This window comes from Oratosquilla oratoria, chromosome 32, assembly GCF_046742065.1.
Source record: "Oratosquilla oratoria isolate Oo_2021 chromosome 32, ASM4674206v1, whole genome shotgun sequence".
Classification (NCBI taxonomy): domain Eukaryota; kingdom Metazoa; phylum Arthropoda; class Malacostraca; order Stomatopoda; family Squillidae; genus Oratosquilla; species Oratosquilla oratoria.
The window spans coordinates 10769370-10792375 of record NC_134808.1 but is presented as its reverse complement, the minus strand read 5'-3'; the positions used below and the strand labels follow the sequence as shown (position 1 = coordinate 10792375).

General features: G+C 41.4%; 1 protein-coding gene across 3 annotated transcripts in view; it reads left to right on the top strand.

Annotated features, from left to right (window-relative positions):
• The window catches only part of Septin4 (septin 4), a 309607-nt gene that overhangs the window by 149568 nt on the left and 137033 nt on the right, over positions 1 to 23006 (top strand). For all 3 annotated transcript variants that reach the window (XM_076213803.1, XM_076213804.1, XM_076213802.1), the window contains one exon: positions 3494 to 3566. In XM_076213803.1, coding sequence (XP_076069918.1) covers positions 3494 to 3566 — 73 coding nt within the window. The remainder of the gene's footprint in view (positions 1 to 3493; positions 3567 to 23006) is intronic.

Genomic DNA, 23006 nt, shown 5'->3' with positions numbered 1-23006 from the left:
CGGTTACTGAGGTAGCTCTTAACCCATTGTAATAATTTACCATTAACTCCAAAATCAATTAATTGATCTAAAATAATGTCTCTGTTAGCTACATCAAATGCATTTTTTAGATCTATAAATGCTATAACACTGTCACGGGAGAGGCGAGAATATAAGTCGACGAGGCAGTGATGGGTGCTGCGTTGGGGTAAAAAGCCGAAGAGACGTGGTGAAAGGCGATCTTGTAGTTGGTACATCAGTCGGGTGAGTAAGATCCTTTCCATCACTTTGCAAAAGCAGTATGTAAGGAAGATGGGCCTGAAATTTGCTGTACCGGGCTTGGGTATGGGGATTATTGTACTCGTGGTCTAGGCATGTGGGATATATCCATCTCGTAGACACATGTTGTAGAGGCGAAGGAGGGGTTACTGGGTATACGGTGCAGTAAACGTAGTACACTGTAGGTAATGACATCATCCTCAGGGGACGTGGCTTTACCTTTCAAGAGAGCACGTCGTAGTTCATCTTCAGTGATCGGTATAGTCTCATCATCCTCTTGCAGCAGAGCATATACTAGGTGGAGTCCACGATCAAAAGCACCGGACGGGAGCAGGGAGGTTGGCAGGGTTTGACTGGTTTGACAACGTGTCGATGAGTTGTTCGGCAAATACGGTGGGGGAATGATGACGGGCTGTAGCAGGAGTCTTCTTAATTACTCTGCGAATAAGGTGCCACATGGAGATTATATTAGTTTGGTGATCAATTCTGTCCATGATCTGTCCATGAATCTCTTCCAGGAGTCGGCACTTACACATTCTAGGAGGGTTGTTAAGTTGTCTCTGGATTGCTGATAACGGTGAAGTAGTTCAGGAGATTGGTTAGCTTGGAACATGAGTCCAATGCGTTCCGCTTCTTTCTGTGCGTCTTAAAGTCGGGTGTCTAGGTACCACGAGTGAGGAGAAGGGCGACGTTGGAGGTGGGGTCGTGATACGTAAAGCCTGTAAAAGTCGTGGGTGGCGGAGACAAGGCTGGTGTATAACTGGTCAGGGGAGGAACAGTCTAAGGTAGGTAGTATGCAGGTCATGTATGAAATGTACGTCGGGCAGTATTTGGGGGGTACGGTGAGGTGTAGGCGTGTGATAGGAGATGTAGGTATAGTAGGAAGAGAATAATGGAAGAGAAGAGCAATATGATCTGAGAATAATGCAGGTACTGAGGAGCACTGGATACGAGATGATACTAAGCCAGAGGTGAGGACGTGGTCCAGGGTGCCTCCCCGGGAGTGTGTGGCGCCACCTGTGTCCCAGCGGGTCAGATGATGTTGTCGGATGAAGGATAGCAGGTAAACACCAGGGCGGTTAGTGGTGCCAGGACGATCTCTCAAAATAGGATGTCGAGCATTGAAATCCCCTGCGTATGTTATACCTCTTATCGTAGGTGGTGGAAGAGTGGTTGGGCGAAGGCGTGCAGGAGCAGAGTAGATATTGCAGAGCTGTAGGATTCCGCCTCCAATTTCTATCTCGAAGAGTTGGAATGTTACATCAGGGTCTGTAGAGGAGCGCAGATGACGGTGTGTTAGTGTATTGTGTATGTATGTTAGAAGACCGTTTCGTATCGTACGAATATAGGGGATATATCCGGGAAGGGAGGGTGCCTGTGGTGCAGTGTTGGGCCGGTTTGGAAACGCCTCATGGAGAAAAATGACACAGGGGTGATGTGTCTGTATATATGCCTTCAATTGTGTGTACTTTTTGTGGTTGGTGATACCATTGATGTTCCATGGAAGGAGGTCTAGGTGAATGTTATTTACGATTGTTGCGTTTGTTGGTAGGAGATCGGAGTGTGGAGGTGGATGGACGATTCGAGGAAGACTGGCTAGTACTGGGTTGTAACTTACAGAGTTTTTCGAGACGAGTTGCAATTGCTTGGCTCTCGTCGAGTGCGGACCTACACCTGAAGGTGTGAAACTATCGCCGTCAACTACTTGAATCCAGTGCTCGTCGCTAACGACTCGTACCGGCTGTCTCAAGCTGTGTTACAGTGCTACAAACTATTGCGCGTTAGTAAATCAGCATGCTCTCCTATCAAGGCCCTCCCTTCCTCGATAGAATACTCGGGGTCGGAAGCGGCGTCCTGCTTGAAGCAGGACTTAATGATATCCGATACTGATGACGACATTAGTGTTAACCATTGGCCCGACCTGCCTCGTCCTACCTCCACTCCCCATCACCCTCCAACAGCCACCCAGCATGATACCTACCAGTGTACATCACTCTCCAGTACCAAACGGCGGGCCGACGACACCTCTACATTCGCCGCAGGAGAATGTCAACCGCCTGCTGCCAAGACAATCAAGGGAACCTCAAGTGAGTGTAATAAGGCTCCTACTCGCCCTACCCTGCCTAATCATAGTGCTACTCCCGTTACCCCTACCCGACCCTCGCCTGCCCTTCCAGCATTTGCACCCCGAGACAAATATGTCAAGTTGGCCTTTAGCGGGAACCCGTCCACAGAAGTTAAAGTCCGCTGGTTGTCAACTATCACCAAGACTTTCCACCTGCAACGGGATGCGGCCGAGGTTAAGATGGCTGCACTCACCTCTCGATTCATCTACATATCAAGACAACGCACGAACATCCCGGACCGAGTTACTACAAACGAATTTATGTCGCTGCCTCTTCTCCCTCAGGACTCCCCCGAAAAACCTCGTAAGTACCCCCAATACCTGCTTACTCGCTATCCTGTTGACGTGGATCACAAGCTTGCCCTACAGTTCCCAGGAGTGCACTCAGCCAGGCGCTTCACGCAGAACGCCCCCATCAACCGCATTGTTATTGTGTGGAGCCTCCCTGAGACACCCCCCTTTTTGACACCATTGCTCCGTGACGACCGACCCTGGTGCTTCAGGTGCTGGGGTATCGGTCACATTTCCAGGTACTGCTCCGCCTCCCCTAAGTGTGGCTGGTGTGCCGCCTCGCCCATGAGTCCAGAGAATGTCCCGTCCGGAGTGCGCCCCCGCCCCCATCTACGACTACTTCCACCACTGAACATCCACCACAACCGTACCCATCACAATGGAAGTGCCCCCGATGTCTAGAGCCAGGGGTCAACGTCTGGCACGGCTGTACTCGGTGCAAGACACAGACCAGTGGCCCCACCCCAGCCCCACCACCTCCTCCCCCCCAGACTGTCCTCTCTGCCCCCCCCCCCTTCAGCAAGACGCTGCCCTCCGTAAGGCCGCTGCAGCCCTTCAGGCGCGATGTGCAGCACTCGAGGACCGCTTCTCCTCCATTGACACCAGGATTGACAGTCTTGTCTCGGCCCAAACTACTACTGCCACCGGACTCTCCACACTGGCGGAATCCCAACAAACTCTCGTCTCCTCCATCTCCATGCTTGCCGAGAGAATGGATTTAACTTTTTGTTATTCTAAAATTTTAGATGGCCGTCTTTGCCCTTTAGTGCATGGGGGACCAAACCTAATATTACTTTCTAATGAAAGGATACTTTTCAGGGTTCGGTGATGCTGTCAACTGTGAGGAGAACTGGAAATCGGTCGAACGCTATGTTGACGAACAGTTTAACAGGTAAGTAAATACATTTGGAGAAACAAAGTCGCCGACGCGTTGCTATCAAGTATTGATACTGAAAGACCTTATACCATTGAGAACCATGTCTATTAAACATTAGACTCCTTTTCTTCATTTACGATGAATCATTACGACAATTTTTTACATCTTTATTACCAGATACCTTGACTCTACACGTGAAAATGTGGAAAAAAAAAGTGTTTCGTCACCTATTCCATTCTGAGTGATGGAAAGGAGTCTCAGTTTGTCGTTCCTTGAGACCTACATGTATTTTCAGTCAAATCGTGGTTAACATTTCAAGATCAACATCCATATATCTAGTTACAAATTCATAAGCACACCGCGATGTGGCTGGTAACAAAACTGTTATGTTGACTGTTGATAAGGCTGAGGTCCGGCATGCACCCCCCCCCCCCCCCCCGGCCCAAAAAAATGAGCAGAATCAAATCGTCTGGTGTTTGTCATATCATCCTTGTGATTGGTACAGACCGGTTAGGACGGACTGCTCCTCGTCTGTATTAAAAACATATGTTTTAATTTTGAGTGTCACCAGACAATTTCATTCAAATGAGAATAGGGCCCCTTTCGGTAACGAAGGAATTAAATCGTCTTGCGTATCCCCGACCAGTATACTAAACCACAGTACTAAAGGAGATATATTTCTATTGAAATGATAGTGCTACCTGATTGCTTATACTGTGTTGGTTGCTATGGATTGTGGTTTATCAGCAATTCTATTCTTGTAGATAATCTCGCGCCACTGTCGTACGTAGCTTATATTTCGTGTACCGGTCTGGTTAGTCACAGGTGTTTATGTTTTGACGAGTCGTGGAGAGATTATATATTTTTGTGTTGTCTCCCAGGACTTTATGTAGCATCATTGTCGTTTCAGTGGGTAGATGACAGAGTAGGTGTTAGTTTGTTTGGAGATAGCAACTGCCTACAGTTTTGGTTGAGTAAATACAGTTTGGGGACGAAGCCTTTATTAATTGTACGTTTCAAGTAGAGATTTTTTCTTTTACAAGCGAAACGTTGTACAATGTCACGACCCACCTATGGGATAGGCTAATCGCAACACAGAAAAAAAAGTGAGTGCCTTGTGCAGTTCACACGAGGAGGATAGAGAATCACAGGTAGAGTAATTAAACTCTTCGTTAGAATTCATTATTATTTACAATAGTAAAATAAACACAAACAACACATATAAACATAGAATAAGAAAAATGTACCCCAAACATCAAAATCTAAATGCATATATGATACATGAAATTAAATGGGTACTTAAACAGTTACCAGGTAGAGTAGCTAGCTTTGCGATTGTATGTAGCACGTAAGAATAGGTAGGCGAAATGAAGTCCTGATTATGGTGTAGATGAGAATCTTTATTCTGGTTGCTAGAAGTCGCACCAACGGAAAGTCGTCTGGGTCTATCATCAAGTCTCGGGAACAAATAAGTTGTTGGAGAGACTGATGCACGATAACTTCTGGTAGGGATATCTTCTGGTAGTTGGGAAACACGTAGGATTTGTAGGTGTTTCGTAGTGGAGAAATAATTGAGAAAAAGAGGGTGTGTAGAGCTGTATTTAGCTTTAGTCCAGTAGTAGTTGAAGATATCCTAAATAATTCGGAAAGGCGAAAGCTTCGCGGAGATTGCCAATTCATTGAATTCGGCACTTGATAATTGCGTAGTGTAATCGTAAAGGTCTAAAGGACTTGTTGAGTTGTCGTAATCGACGAATGCAGAAAAATAAATCTACGTATTTCGCACACCAATACGTTCGGATTTCGCGTCTCAACCAATCTCTGTTCTCGGTTTTCTTTCTTGCCTCTCAGCTTTCTCCTGTATCTCAGCTTTCTCTTATCTGGTCCGCTTTATATAGCCGGGTTACTGCAGCTCAAAACGTATTTCTCACACCAATACGTTCGGAGTTCGCGTCTCAACCAATCAGCGGGCTCAAGGGCTCTTCTCGCCGGATCTGCATACGTTTTGGCTTTCTTACATCATGATAACTACGCTTTTAGTAGTGCGTAGTAGTGCTGGGCAAATACCGCTAATTTCAATACCGGAATTACCGGTAAACAACAATGCCGTTACCGGAATTACCGGTAATTTACCGGTAAAAGACTCGTGAGGTAGTAGTGACGTCCCAAGTTCGAGTCGCCTTTATGACTTAAATCTAAACAAATTTCATCCTACTATGGTGTGTAGTCACAAGTTTTGGAACGTCGTCACTATAAAAATCCTGCGCTCCGAGTCGTTACTCCAACTCTCGTGGGCGGGGAGTAGGGAGGGGGTGCGTGTAAGGTCACAGCATTACCTCCTCTCCCTCAGTGCATAGGCCTACGCACCAATCCCCCCCTCCCCCTCTCACACTCCAATTCCGTCTCTATGTAAGTGCAATTTCATACAAAGAATATATTTTTCACATAGAAACACAATTTCATAAAAGAAAAATAATTACATGCATCATTTTTACACATTACACATAAAAATTCATTTCCAAAATCACCCATTTTTCATTTAGTCAGGACAAAGTTTTTTTTGTACAATTGAGGTTTTAAAGGTTTTGTGCGAGATGAATTGACATATGTAGGTCATTTTCATAATGTTTTTTTTTTACCAAGTTCCTCTTATAGGCTCAGGAACACAATCTCAACCCATTGAATTTCTGTCAAAGTTTTTTTCAATTGTTCATAGTTGTCATTTTTTATATTGGAATTACGTTAATTTTGTATTAGCAGGACTCTACGATCCCTATATTTATATTATAGTACCTTTAAATGGACAAAAAACACACGCATATATTTTATTTTAATTTTTTATTGTGTGTATCCATTTGGATACATGCCCACCGGAATCGCCAGCGCGCGCCACCTCCACCAATCTAGGGTAAGGCTCGCAAATATTAGTTACTTAAGACTACGCGAATAATAATCACATGCGTATCACTAACAAAATATGATTTTTGAATAACACGTTACCTTGCGTCGTAGAGGCCACTTCAATGGGCACAGTGTTAATCCACCAGAATCTTTGATCGTCTCTGCCCGCTTATTCTTGTCTCTGCTTTCCGTGAGTCTGTTGTGGTATACTGTATTCCCTGCCCCAAGCCCCCAACCCATAGCTTATATATATATCCTTGTCAGTCATCACTCGTGCGAGTCTGATAAGTGTATTTGTGAACTTGTTTGTGATTAACTCCAATACAAGTACAGTACAAATAGATTGTAACATGCAGATGGTGTCTTTCATGAACAACTGCGTACATTTATGTAAATATGCATATATTAATAAACATTAAATATAAAGTTAAATATGAAGATCTGGTAAGTGTGGAAAGTGTCTCTCCAATCTCCCCGTTCTGTGAGCTTTCATGTCCGTTCTACAAACTTTACAACGTACCTTATTTCCATCCTCTTTCACTTCCGCTAACCATTTTTTAAACAGGGGACCCTTTAACCAGGCAGACTGAAAAGTTTTCGAGTAGTTTGACCACCTCTTCATTTCTAGATCACATAGGCTGACTAATCGAATACGTACATTTTGCACTGAACCTCTGCGGGCCGAGATGCGAACAAAACGATCTAGCACGTCTGTTAATTTTCATATTCGAATACGTACATTTCGTACTGTGCATCTGTGGGCCGAGAAGGGAGCAGGACGATCTAGCACGTTGAATACGTTCCTGTTAATTTTCATCCTACTTAGGGCCGTCAGTACTGCCACTCAGTACCACCAAGCCGAAACGTGCTTACCGCTCTCTGAGTATTATGGGATAGCTTATCGGTTAACGGAGCCTAAACGGTAGCAGATGTTTTGCTGGTAAGCTACCGTCAAGGTTGTTACCGATAAAACCCGTAACTACCGGTAGCTGCCCACCACTACCGTCACTTAGTACCACCAAGCCGAGACGTGCTTACCGCTCCACGAGTATTTGGTATAGCTTATCGGTTAACGGAACCTTAACGGTAGCAGAATTATTGCCGGTAAGCTACCGTCAAGGCTGTTACCGATAAAACCGGTAACTTTACCGGTAGCTGCCCACCACTAGTGCGTAGCAACAGGAGTCACATATTTTTAGTAGTGCGTAGCAACAGGAGTCACATAGGCTACATATTACAAAAAATATTGTTCATACACATACATATTATATATGCATAAGACATGACTAATCATTAAATGTCTAAATATACATTTTATTCACGCAAGGCGTAACAAAAATCCTAATATACAATTTCATTCACGCAAAGTGTGACATACAATCCATTAAGGTTTCATCCTCAAAAGGTGTTTACTCTTTCAAAATTGTCAGCAGTTACTATCCTTAAACAAGCATCTACTCTGTTATCTACCCACTCAAACGCCAATGATACACTATTTACTCTGCCAAGACTGGTTATTGCGGAGTGTTGTGTAATTCGATCATTCTAGTAGTATGTGTGGTACTGTAATGGACGTGCCCATATGTTAAATGAGAATGTCCTGTTCTTACATTCATTAGTGTTGTTTCGATACGTCGGTTATGCTGATATGAGGAAGTGCGTGTGGCTTCATTGTTTTAGGTCTTTACTGCCTTAGGTCTTTATTCAGTATTGATGGTCGGAGAACTGGGTAATAGACTTACTGGTAGTGGAGTGGAATCATCGAGAGGAGCGGATGCTCCCTTTCGAACCGTCTTGTCAGCATCTACATTGACTAGGATGCCAACATGAGATGACACCCAGCAAAAGAATACATTTTTGAAACGGAAGAATATTTCGATAATCCACTAATGTTTTTTTTTTTTTTTTTTGTGGATGAGGGTTTGAATTGTCTGGAGGGCACTTTCTGACTCATGGAAGTGGGATGATGATTTTGAGGATGCAAAGAAAAGGTGTAACATATACGGCGGCGAGGGTGGTGAAGAGTTCAGTGAAGAGGCTATGAAAGGGAGATATCCAGTTTTATTTCAGTTGGGGACTACTGCTTAACCTGCTTCGTGGTTTGAGCGAGAACCACTGGTGTATATGTCGACACCTGTTGAATTAATGGATTGGTAGATGATTCTTATTGAATGACTTTAGTCGTCTTTATTTTAAGATGGCTAAAGTGAGGCAGAGGTTTATTAGAGGAAGTAACCAGGTGCGCGGTTAGATGTTATTATGGGGATGGACTGTCGGCAATTTCCCTATGTGAATTGCATCGCTGCCATTCTTTTGCCATATTGGTAGGGATTATGTGAGTATTTATCAAATTCTTTATGAATTGAAGATGTTTAAATGCTGTGGGAGACTAGGTTGTTAAGGGTGCATTTGATGCGATAGGGAGGGAAGGAGTGTCCGCTTTGAGTGCTACGAAAGGTACTTGTGCTGAGGTGTATCCCAAAGGATCGTATAGGTCCTAGTATCCGAAGGGCTGTGGGTGAAGAGGAGGAATGGGCTTATCATGCATTGTCGAGCTTGTTCTATATGAGGCCTGGTAGGTTCCAGAGATAATGTCTGTCTGTTACTCAAGAAATGTACAATAGTAGTTTCAGGAAATAGCAAACTTGGAGGGAGGATGAATTTAGATTTTGAGGTGGGGACTCCATGTGAATGTTTTCAAAAATCAGGCCCAGAAATCGAATCTGTTGTCCCACTGGGAGGGCGGTGTTTCATAATTGTATTGATGGAATATATTTCCAGTAACGTCGCATATAGAAGTGTATGGTGGTTGATTATGTGAGTGAAAAAAATCGTAATCTTCTGCCCATTGGTGAATTTGGGTTACTTCTTCGGGGGAAAGGAGGCTAATATGAATAGACTGAGCTCCGATGGAAAACAAGGCTAGGTCGTAGATATATAATCTGGCGGTTATTTTAGGGTGATTTGTTTTATGTCATCAGTTACTATGGTGAAAATAAGAATACTGTGGACCTTCCCTTGGGGATTCTTTCTTGTTGGAAATGTGATGAGGATAAAGTACTAAATGTACTAAGAATATTTAATGAGTTAGGAACTGGGATACGAAGGCAAACAGCCCTTCGTAATCTAGGAGGCAAAGCTTATGTGGGATCCACCATGTTCAGGCATTGTCATATGTTTTCTAAAAAAAATAAAAATAAAAACATAGACTATTGTTTGATGGCAAATACGGATTTGATTATCGTTTCAGTTTGTTCGCAATCCTTTTTTAAAGGGTTGATGTGAGACAATGGCGTTCCAGTTTCCATAAGAGTCGGAATGAGATGATTTTTTGTAGGAGCTTGTAGAATTTGTAAACGCGATTGGGCGGTAGTTGTTTGGAGAGAATATGTCTTTTCCTGGCTTAGGAAGTGGGCTTCTTTCCTGGTGGTTGGGGGCTTTAACCTCGACATGGAAGACAAGTCGAGGTTAGGTGCAGTTGTTATAACATATCATAGTGCATATTATAGGAGACTGAAGCACTTCTCTTACAGTTGGAGGACAAACGAACAGCAACAGATATATTGGTCCTTACATGGCTGTTTCGTTACTTAATCTATATTTTTTAATCTATCTAGAAGTAAAAAGTTCTAGTAGTTAAGCAAATTGTGAGGCTTATATATATATATATATATATATATATATATATATATATTTGTATATATACATATATATATACACATACATATATACATATATATATATGTATATATATTGCAGTAATTCACAAGGCACACGTGAAAATAATATGCAGAAAAAAACACTGGGAAATAAGAAGCTTAGTCCGAACGTTTTCGTCTATTTAAGACATTATCAAGGAATACACAGTTACAGAGACAAAGGTGGATATATATACATAAAGTAGAAGACAAGCTAGGAACATGGGAAGGACACACAAGATGCTTCACAATCAGGTAGACCCGATGTTTACATATACGGACGTTTGGTCCATGACGTTACGTCACCCCGGCTTAGTAGCACTTGGAGAAGCCGGGGTGACGTAACGTCATGGACCAAACGTCCGTATATGTAAACATCGGCTCTACCTGATTGTGAAGCATCTTGTGTGTCCTTCCCATGTTCCTAGCTTGTCTTCTACTTTATGTATATATATCCACCTTTGTCTTTGTAACTGTGTATTCCTTGATAATGTCTCAAATAGACGAAAACGTTCGGACTAAGCTTCTTATTTCCCAGTGTTTTTTTTCTGCATGTATATATATATATATATATATATATATATATATATATATATATACATACATACATACATACATATATATATATATATATATATATATATATATATATATATATACATATACACTGAATGGTTCCCAGTCGTACTCAACTCGGCTCGTCCACGTTTCAATTTCCAACGGATGCCTCCTTCGAGCGACTCTCGGTCTCGATTGCGATGGCATGGAATTAAAAGTGATTTGTGGTTGAAATATATATATATGTATATATATATATATATATATATATATATATATATATATATATATATATATATATATATATATATATACCTCTACAGTGGAACAGTCGATGACGTTAGGTAGTAGAACATTTCATAAAAATTATCATCGCGATTGAAGAAAGAGTACTTTGCTACATCTAGTCTACTTTGTTATACCTAATCCATATTTTAATCTGTGTAGAAGTAAATAGTTCTAGTAGTTAAGTAAATGGTTAGGCTTTTTTTATACCTCAACAGTGGAACAATCGATGACGTTAGGCGGTAGAATATTCCATGTATTTAAATAACAACGCGATTGAAGAAAGAGTACTTTGCTACATCTGTTTGAAATCTTTTACCTACACTCTTGAATCCATTACCCCTAATCGCTTTGTAGGTGTCAATCTTAAATCATTTTTCCACATCCATATTTTCAATTCCTTTGACTATTTTAAAGATCTCACTTAGATCTCCCATTCTCCGTTTCGAGACTAAACATGTTTAGTTACCTTAAGTTCTCTTCATACGGATTGTTCCGCAACCTAGGAATGAGCTTTGTTATGGTACACTGCATTCTTTCTAACCTCTCTATAGCTATCTTGTCATATGTAGACCAGCACTATTCACAGTATTCTAGGTTAGGTCTGACTAAGGCATTGTAAAGATTAAGAACATTTTCTTCAGCTCTAAATTCAAAAGGTCTGCCTATACCTTACCTTACCGTCGTGCCATATCCTCTTGGACTTCGGCAACCATGGAGCGCCACCGTTCACGGTCCCTAGTTACTTGTAACATCCGTGCTGGTTTGAGTTGTTTTCCCGTCGCCCTCATCAGCCCGTCCATATACTTCTCCCTCTGCTTTCCTCTTGCTCTCCTTCCCTCCACCATTCCCGTCATCACCACCTCTTCCAACCCTTCCTTCCTCATTATATGTCCTAAGAATCGCAACTGTCTTTTCCTTATTGTTGTCATCAATTCCCTATCTGTCTCCATTTCTCTCAATACTTCTTCATTTGTTTTCTTCGCTGTCCATGGTACTCTTAATACTCGTCTCCATATCCACATTTCTGCTGCTTCTAAGTTTTCCTGCAATTTTTTGCTGATTGTCCACGCTTCTGAACCATATAATAGTGTTGACCATATAAATGTTTTAACTGTTCTTCTCCTTATATCTGTAGACATTTTCTTGTTTGTTAAAACCCTTTTCATTTTCTGAAACATGCTTTTAGCTATCGCTATCCTTGATTTTATTTCCTTTTCATATCTACAATCTTCTGTCAATACGCTTCCCAGTTCTAATGTCCTCCGAGCATTATTTGCTTGGTTTGAGATAATTTGAGATCACAACACCAAGGTCTTTTTCTTGTTCTACACTTACCAATTGAACACCATTCATAGTGTAGTTAGCCTGGACGCTACTATTACCAATATGAAGTACTTTACATTTATCTATATTGATAAACATCTGGGAATGTTCGGATCATTCGCATAAAGCTTTCATATTACTTTATATTTAATGTTCTTGTGTTATGGTGAGGGAAAAGAATACTGCCACCAAGTATTCCCACTTGGATCGTAAGAGGCGAGAAGAAAGGGACGGGGATTGGGACTAGGCATCCTTCTCCTTGTAGCCCCACAGGGGACATTCCTAAACGAAAAAGTAAAGGCATAAGAGGGTCTGGGAGTTTTCCGACCAGCACCCTAAGGTTTGGGTCTTTTAATGTGCGTGGATGTGGTACAGATGAGAGTAAAAGGAAAGAGATAGGTAGTATGTTTGTGAGAAGAAAGATGGATGGGTTGGCTTTGAGTGAAACTAAGCTGAAAGGGAAGGGTCAGTGTAAGTTTGGGAGTGTAAGTGGGAGGTTATCAGGAGTGAAGAGAGGGTGAGGGAGGGAAGGGGTGGCTATTCTAGTAAATGAAGAGATAGGTAAACGTGTAGTGGAGTGGAAGGAGGTTTCCTCAAGGATAATGTGGATGAAGGTGAAACTGGGAAAGGAGATGTGGGTCTTTGTAAGTGCATATGGGCCTGGCAGTGAGATGAGTGTAGAAGAAAGGGAGGCATTTTGGATAGATTTAAATGAGTACATAGAGGATTTAGGAAGAAATGTCAATGTAATAGTACTGGGAGACCTTAATGCTAGGGTAGGAAATGGTCAATTGATGGAGTGGTTGGGAAGTGTGGAGTTCCAGGAAAGAATCGTAGTGGAGAGTTGATGGTGGAAATGTGTCCAGAAAGAGAGTTGATGATAGCAAATACAGTGTTTCGGAAGAAAGTCAAGCATAAGTACACATGGGAGAGGGTGGTGGATGAAAGGGTGGTAGATAGAGCGTTAATGGATTATGTATTGGTAAATAGGATTGTGATAGGAAGAGTTAAGGATGTACATGTGGTAAGGGGAGAGGGTGGGGGAATATCAGATCATTTTTTGGTGGAAGGTAAGTTGAGAGTGGAGGATAGATGGAGAGAGAGGAAGGGGACAAAAGGTAGGGAGGTTCTTAGAGTGAATTCTTTGAATGAAAAGGAAAAGGAGGAGTACGAAAAGAAGCTGAAGGAGGAGTGGTAGGGAGTGAAGGATAGAGTAGAGCTAAGTGTGGAGGAGGAATGGGGATGGTTCAAGGAGGGAGTCATAAAGTGTGCAAGGATGGTGTGTGGAACAAGGGCAGGAGGAAATAGATGAAAGGGTAGTGAATGGTGGGATGAGGAAACAAAGATGGTTGTAGAAGAGAAGAAACGAGCTTTCACAGATTGGTTACAAAATAGGACGAGGGAGTCATATGAGAAGTACAAAGAAAAGAAAAGAGAAGTAAAGCAAAAGGTAAAGGAGGCAAAGAGGAGAGCAGATGTGAAATGGGGTAAGAGAGAAAATTTTGAAAGTAATAAATAGATGTTTTGGAAAGAAATTAAGAGAGGAAGAGGAGGCGAATCAAGTAGAGAAGAAAAGGTAAAAGGTGCAGATGGAGAGATGATAATGGAAGAGAAGGCAGTAAGGGGAAGATGGGCAGAATATTTTAGGGAGTTGCTAAATGTGAAGAAGGATAGGGAGGGAAAGATAATTGCAGTGGAAAATGCGAAGAAAATTACCGTGATGAGTGAAGAGAATGGAGGAGAAATAAGGAAGGATGAAGTGAAGGCAATTGTTAAGATGATGAAAGCAGGTAAGGCACCTGGTCTGGATGGATGCCATGCAGAATGTCTGAAAAAGGGAGTTACAGTGATGGTGGACTGGCTGGTGAGGTTATTTAATGTTTGCTGGAGAGAGGGTAGAGTGCCGGAGGACTGGAGGAGTGCCTGTATAGTTTCTCTTTACAAGGGAAAAGGGGACAAGTGTGAATGTAGTAGTTTCAGAGGGATTAGCTTGTTAAGTGTAGTTGGGAAGGCTTATGGGAGGATCTTGATTGAGAGGATTAGGAGAGGAACAGAAGGAGTAATTGGTGAGGAGCAGTGTGGATTTAGGACAGGTAGAGGTTGCGTAGATCAGATCTTTGTGGTAAGACAGATATGTGAGAAAGCTATAGGAAAGGGGAAGGATGTTTTTTGGGTTTTTATGGATCTGGAAAAGGCTTATGATAGGGTAGACAGAAAGGCACTGTGGGAGGTTATGCAGATATACGGGATAGGAGGAAAGCTTCTAGGAGCTGTCAAGAGTTTTTAGGAGAATATTAGAGCTTGTGTCAGGATTAGAAACGGAGAGAGTGAGTGGTTCGAGGTAATGGTGGGACTTCGTCAAGGATGCGTTATGTCGCCCTGGCTGTTCAACTTATACATGGATGGGGTGGTGCGAGAGGTAAATGCAAGGGTAGTGGGTCAGGGATTGGAGATGGTTAAAGAAAATGGAGAAAAGTGGGAGGTGAGCCAGCTGTTTTTTGCGGATGACACTGCGCTTGTGGCAGGATCGGAGGAGGGATTGAGGAAGTTGGTGGCAGAGTTTGGGAGAATATGTGATAGAAGAAATCTAAAGATGAATGTGGGTAAAAGTAAGGTGATGAGATGTAAAAAATAGGACGAGGGAGTCATATGAGAAGTACAAAGAAAAGAAAAGAGAAGTAAAGCAAAAGGTAAAGGAGGCAAAGAGGAGAGCAGATGTGAAATGGGGTAAGAGAGAAAATTTTGAAAGTAATAAATAGATGTTTTGGAAAGAAATTAAGAGAGGAAGAGGAGGCGAATCAAGTAGAGAAGAAAAGGTAAAAGTGGCAGTAGACTGGAAGTGAGCATTAAGGGAGAGCGACTGGAGGAAGTGGATAGTTTTAGATACTTGGGTGCAAATGTGGCAGGAAAAGGTGGAGTGAAGGTGGAGGTAGAATGTAGATTGAGAGAGGCGAGTAAATGCCTTGGTGGATTAAAGAGTGCAATGAGGAATAGACATTTGGGAATGGATGCTAAGAGGAGACTGTATGAAGGAGTGATTGTGCCAACAGCACTGTATGGGGCAGAAACATGGAACATAAGAGAAGAAGAGAGAAGGAGTTGGAATATGTTTGAGATGAGGTGTCTGAGAAGTATGATGGGGGTTACTTGGCTAGATAGAGTGAGAAATGAGGAGGTGAGGAGGAGAACAGGGGTGGAAAGGGAGCTGGGAGATAGGGTTGATGAAAGAGTATTGGGATGGTTTGGACACATGGAAAGAATGAGTGAAGAAAGACTAGTAAAAGAGGTATGGAAGGCAGATGTGGAGGGAGTGAACATGAGGGGACGTCCTAGGATGAGGTGGATGGATGGGGTGAGGAAGGACGGGAGAGGACAGAAGACAGGGGTGAATGGAGAATGGCTGTATATGGATGATGTTGTGATTGCATGAGGTGGAATGGGCAGGGGGATGAGGGGTGAGGTAGTATGTGTGAGCAAAATTTGACGCAGCCCGAAGGGATTTCTCCCCGTCTTCTCCATTTATGCAATGGGGGGACGGAGAGGGGGGTCGCTGATTTGATGAAGCGGCCTTGCTGTGGATGTGCTGTGTCCTGCGACATTGCTTCTGACCCAGGGCAGTGGACAAGGTGCAGGGATGACCCGTCATCGAGGAGGTGCTAAGATAAGAGGGAGGGTGGAGGGGTGTGGAGTGTATTCAGGGATGGAATGGGTGGGAATGATTTTATGCCTTTCCCTTTTTGGCTACCTCGCTTGTAAGAGTGAAAAAGCCTTGGTATATGTATGTATGTGTTATGGATATCATCTTATTTGCAATTTTTGGTATCGTCTGTAAGTTTGGATAATTTACATCTCATATTTTCATCCAGGTCGTTAAAGTATATCAGAAAAAGTACAGGACCTGGCACTGACCCCTGAGGCACTCCACCTGATACACAATGTCGTTCAGAACAACACGTTGCTTACGATCATACAGGCATTCAGAAATCTATTGGTGAATATGCCCTACTATACCATGTGCTTCTAGTTGGCTTAGTAGCTTCCTATGAGGGTATTTATTGACAGTATTTTGGAAGTCAATATATATATGTGGCGTAGCCTGGTGGTCTCTGTGATATAAGGCAAATTTCTGGAATATGAATCTGGATCCCTAATTCCTATGGCTGAATATTAGGAATATTGTTTTGGCTACTTAGCAATGAGAAAATATTGTTTGATAATTGATTTATAGAACAGGAGGAATTTTGTTATTATTATTATTATCATTATCATTATTATCATTATTATCATTATTATCATTATTATCATTATTATCATTATTATCATTATTATCATTATTATTATTATTATTATTATTATTATTATTATCATTATTATTATCATTATTATTATTATTATTATTATTATTATTATTATTATTATTATTATTATTATTATTATTATTATTATTATTATTATTATTATTATTATTATTATTATTATCTATTATTATCATTATTATTATTATTATTATTATTATTATTATTATTATTATTATTATTATTATTATTATTATTATTATTATTATTATTATTATTATTATTATTATTATTATTATTATTATTATCATCATTATTATTATTACTATTATTATTATTATCATTATCATTGTTATCGTTGTTATCATTGTAATTATTGTAATTATTGTCATTATCGTCATTATTGTGATTATTGTCATTATCGTCATTATCGTCATTATCGTCATTATCGTCATTATTGTCATTATTGTCGTTATTGTCATTATTGTCATCTCTGTTATCTTTGTTATTATTGTTATTATTGTTACACTCTACAAGGTAAAAGGAGATAAGTGTGAGTGTAGTAGTTTCAGAGGGATTAGCTAGTTAAGTGTAGTTGGGAAGGCTTATGGGAGGATCTTGATTGGAGAGGAACAGAGGGAGTAATTGGTGAGGAACAGTGTGGATTTAGGACAGGTAGAGGTTGCGTAGATCAGATTTTTGTGGTAAGACAGATATATGAGAAAGCTATAGGAAAAGGTAAGGATGTTTTTTTTAGGGGGCTTTTATGGATCTGGAAAAGGCTTATGAAAGGGTAGACAGGAAGGCACTGTGGGAGGTTTTGCAGGTATACGGGATAGGAGGAAAGCTTCTAGGAGCTGTCAAGAGTTTTTACGAGAGTAGGAGAGCATGTGTCAGGATTGGAAACGGAGAGAGTGAGTGGTTCGAGATAAAGGTGGGACTACGTTAGGGATGTGTTACGTCGCCCTGGCTGTTCAACTTCTACATGGATGGGGTGGTGGGTGAGGGATTAGAGATGGTTAAAGAAAATGGAGAAAAGTGGGAGGTGAACCAGCTGTTGTTTGCGGACGACACTGCGCTTGTGGCAGATCAGAGGAGGGATTGAGGAAGTTGGTGACAGAGTTTGGGAGAATGTGTGAAAGAAAAAAGCTGAAGATAAATGTGGGAAAATGTAAGGTGATGAGATGTACAAGGGGTGAAAGTGGCAGTAGACTGGAAGTGAGTATTAAGGGAGAGCGACTGGAGGAAGTGGATAGTTTTAGATACTTGGGTGCGAATGTGGCAGGAAAGGGAGGAGTGGAGGTGGAGGTAGAATATAGATTGAGAGAGGCGAGTAAATGCCTTGGTGAATTAAAAAGTACAATGGGAAATAGACATTTGGGAGTGGATGCTAAGAGGAGATTGTATGAAGTAGTAGTTGTGCCAACTGCACTGTACGGGGCAGAAACATGGAACATAAAAGAGGAAGAGAGAAGGAGTTTGAATGTGTTTGAGATGAGGTGTCTGAGAAATATGATGGGGTTACTATGCTGGATAGAGTGAGGAATGAGGAGGTGAGTAGAAGAACAGGGGTGGTAAGGGAGTTGGGAGATAGGGTTGATAAAAGAGTATTGGGATGGTTTGGACACATGGAAAGAATGAGTGAAGAAAGACTAGTAAAAGAGATATGGAAGGCAGATGTGGAAGGAGTGAACATGAGGGGGCGACCTAGGATGAGATGGATGGATGGGGTAAAAGGGGCTTTGGGGAAGAGGGGAATGTCGGTTGAGGAAGGACGGGAGAGGACAGAAGACAGGGGTGAATGGAAAATGGTTGTATACATGGATGATTTTGGGATGGATGGGGGGATGTGGGGTGAGGCAGTATGTGTGAGAAAATTTTGACGCAGCCTGAAGGGATTTCTCCCCGTCTTCTTTTCTGCATGAGGGGGACGGAGAGAGGGGTCGCCGATTTAATGAAGCGGCCTTGTTGTGGATGTGCTGTGTCTTGAGACACTGCTTCTGACCCAGGGCAGTGGACAAGATGCAGGGATGACCCGTCATCCAGGATATGCCAAGATAAGAGGGAGGGTAGAGGGTGGAAGGGAGTGGAGTGTATTAGGAATGGAATGGGTAGGAATGGTTTTTATCCCTATGTTTTTTTGGCTATCTTCCTTGTAAGGGGGAAAAAGCCTATGGTATATGTATGTATGTATTATTATTATTACTATTATTATTATATTTTTATCGGAAATAGGGATCTAGTAGGTGGCTGTTAAAACATAGTTTTTTTTATGAGTTTTGGCGTGCATGATGGGTGCCTTATGCATCGGGCTGGTGATCTTTTTCTACGTATGGAGTTCTCGAGGGTTGGGAGTTTGTGAAAACTGTGGAGTGACAGTTTCGTTGTTCTCTGGGTTGTGGCCTAATTTTGATCACACCAGAGGACTGTGTGTCGTGATGTAGTTGCTGTTTTTATAGGAGTGCTGCTAATGTTATGTGGTTTGTGAAATAAGGATGTATTTTGTCAATTTTTGGATAGTATTTCCCTGTTTGATCAAGAAAGAATCGCTCGAGGTGTAAGTGTAGAAAGTGAGAAATGGTCATTATGGTGTACTTCTGGATGGAAAAATGTTACGAGTGGAGTTCCTCAGGGTTCCGTTCTTGGGCCACTTCAATTCATAGTATTTATAAATTATATAGACCATGGACTGAAATCTATTGTCTCCAAATTTGCCGATGATACAAAAATGTGCGGAATGGCATATGATCACTGCAACCAATTAGATATTCAAGAAGATTTAGATAAAATAGAGCAATTGTCTGAAAAGTGGCTAATGAAATTTAACGGAAGTAAATTTAAGGTTAGGCACACTGTTAAACATAACAATAAGTACGATTACAAGTTATTTGGAAAGTCGTTAACAAAAGTGGATAGTGAGAAGGATCTCGGCATAAATATCAGGGATGACCTCAAATCATCTAAACGGTGTATTTTAGTCTTAGAGAAGGCAAATAAGATTGTAGGACTGATTGAGCAATCTTTTGATTTTAAAAATCCATCTGTTATTAACAAGCTATATAAATAATTAGTTCGTCCACATTTGGAATGTGCTGTTTCCGTATGGTCACCGAATCTCATTAAAGACATTGACAGATTGGAAAAAGTACAACGGCGAGCAACAAAACTTATTCCAAATATCAGAACAAATTATATGAAAATCGACTAAAATATATTAATCTGTTTTCCCTAAAAAAGCTTAGACTCAGGGGTGATTTGATACATCAAAAGTGACGAAATTTTCACATTGAATACGAATCAGACAAGAAATAATGGGCTCAAACTGCCAGTAAGTAGATTTGATTTGGGAGTGGGCAGAAACAACTTCGCCAACTGTGTAATAAACGAATGGAATAAACTTCCTGCAGAGGCAGTGCAATGTAATACAGTTCGAAGATTTAAGATTCATTTAGATAAATACCTAAGAAATATACTGTAATGCCTAGCATTTATCACTATTATTACTATTATTATTACTATTATCATCATTATTATTATTATTTTATCATTATTACTATTATTATTATTATTATTATTATTATTATCATTATTATTATTATTATTATTATTATTATTATTATTATTATTATTATTATTATTATTATTATTATTATTATTATTATCATCATCATCATCATCATCATCATCATCATCATCATCATCATCATCATCATCATCATCATCATCATCATCATCATCATCATCATCATCATCATCATCATCATCATCATCATCATCATCATCATTATTATTATTATTATTATTATTATTATTGGCTGCATATTATTGTGGCAAAGTGGCATGCAGTTGATACTTTAGGGTCTATACGGGGCACCCCTACGGACCAGAGTCACACATCATTTTGGCTGTCATAGAGGAAAACTCTGTTCATAGAGAAATGATGACACTTTTATACTACGACTGTCACTCCGTTATGCTGTCCCCCAACCCCTTGTTACTCTCCTGTACAATTTCTCTGAATATTCATTTCCTATTTCGCCTACCTTCCCTGTGGTGGGGGAAAAGAATACTGCCACCAAGTAATTCCACTTGGATCGTAAGAGGCGAGAAGAAAGGGACGGGGATTGGGACCAGGCATCCTTCTCCTTGTAGCCCTACAGGGCACATTCCTAAAAGAAAAAGCAAAGGCATAAAAGGGTCTGAGAGTTTTCCGACCAGCACCCTAAGGTTTGGGTCTTTTAATGTGCGTGGATGTGGTACAGATGAGAGTAAAAGGGAAGAGATAGGTAGTATGTTTGTGAGAAGAAAGATGGATGTGCTGGCTTTGAGTGAAACTAAGCTGAAAGGGAAGGGTGAGTGTAAGTTTGGGAGTGTAAGTGGGAGGTTATCAGGAGTGAAGAGAGGGCGAGGGAGAGAAGTGGTGGCTATACTAGTAAGTGAAGAGATAGGTAAACGTGTAGTGGAGTGGAAGGAGGTTTCCTCAAGGATAATGTGGATGAAGGTGAAACTGGGAAAGGAGATGTGGGTCTTTGTAAGTGCATATGGACCTGGCATTGAGAAGAGCGTAGAAGAAAGGGAGGCTTTTTGGATAGATTTAAATGAGTGTATAGAGGATTTAGGGGGAAATATCAATGTAATAGTACTGGGAGACCTTTATGCTAAGGTAGGAAATGGTCCAATTGATGGAGTGGTTGGGAAATGTGGAGTTCCAGGAAAGAATCGTAGTGGAGAGTTGATAGTGGAAATGTGTCTAGAAAGTCAAGCATAAGTACACATGGGAGAGGGTTGTGGAGGGAAGGGTGGTAGATAGAGCATTAATGGACTATGTAGTGGTAAATAGAATTATGATAGGAAGAGTTAAGGATGTACATGTGGTAAGGGGAGAGGGTGGGGGAATATCAGATCATTTTCTGGTGGAAGGTAAGTTGAGAGTGGAGGATAGATGGAGAAAGAGGAAAGGGACAAAAGGTAGGGAGGTGCTTAGAGTGAACTCTTTAAATGAAAAGGAAAAGGAGAAGGAGTACAAGAAGAAGCTGAAGGAGGAGTGGGATGGAGTGAAGGATAGAGTAGAGCTAAGTGTGGAGGAGGAATGGGGATGGTTCAAGGAAAGAGTCACAAAGTGTGCAAAGATGTTGTGTGAAACAAGAAGGACAGGAGGAAATAGATGAAAGGGTAGTGAATGGTGGGATGAGGAAACAAAGATGGTTGTAGAAGAGAAGAAACGAGCTTTCACAGATTGGTCACAAAATAGGACGAGGGAGTCATATGAGAGGTACAAAGAAAAGAAAAGAGAAGTAAAGCAAAAGGTAAAGGAGGCAAAGAGGAGAGCAGATGTAAAAGTAATAAGAAGATGTTTTGGAAAGAAATTTAGAGAGGAAGAGGAGGAGAATCAAGTAGAGAAGAAAAGGTAAAAGGTGCAGATGGAGAGATGATAATGGAAGAGAAGGCAGTAAGGGGAAGATGGGCAGAATATTTTAGGGAGTTGCTAAATGTGAAGGAGGATAGGGAGGGAAAGATAGCTGCAGTGGGAAATGCGAAGAAAATGACCGTGATGAGTGAGGAAAATGGAGAAGAAATAAGAAAGGATGAGGTGAAGGCAGTTGTTAAGATGATGAAAGCAGGTAAGGCACCTGGTCTGGATGGATGCCATGCAGAATGTCTAAAAAAAAAAAAAAAAAAAAAAAAAAAGGAGGTACAGTGATGGTGGACTGGCTGGTGAGGTTATTTAATGTTTGCTGGAGAGAGGGTAGAGTGCCAGAGGACTGGAGGAGTGCCTGTATAGTTCGACTTTACAAGGGAAAAGGGGACAAGTGTGAATGTAGTAGTTTCAGAGGGATTAGCTTGTTAAGTGTAGTTGGGAAGGCTTATGGGAGGATCTTGATTGAGAGGATTAGGAGAGGAACAGAGGGAGTAATTGGTGAGGAACAGTGTGGAATTAGGACAGGTAGAGGTTGTGTAGATCATGTTTTTGTGGTAAGACAGATATGTGAAAAAGCTATAGGAAAGGGGAAGGATGTTTTTTGGGCCTTTATGGATCTGGAAAAGGCTTATGACAGGGTAGGCAGAGAGGCACTGTGGGAGGTTTTGAGGATATACGGGATAGGAGGAAAGCTTCTAGGAGCTGTCAAGAGTTTTTATGAGAGTAGTAGAGCATGTGTCAGGATTAGAAGCGGAGAGAGTGAGTGGTTTGAGGTAAAGGTGGGACTTCGTCAAGGATGCGTTATGTCTCCCTGGCTGTTCAACTTATACATGGATGGGGTAGTGCGAGAGGTAAATGCAAGGGTAGTGAGCCAGCTGTTGTTTGCGGACGACACTGCGCTTGTGGCGGGATCGGAGGAGGGATTGAGGAAGTTGGTGACAGAGTTTGGGAGAGTGTGTGATAGAAGAAAGCT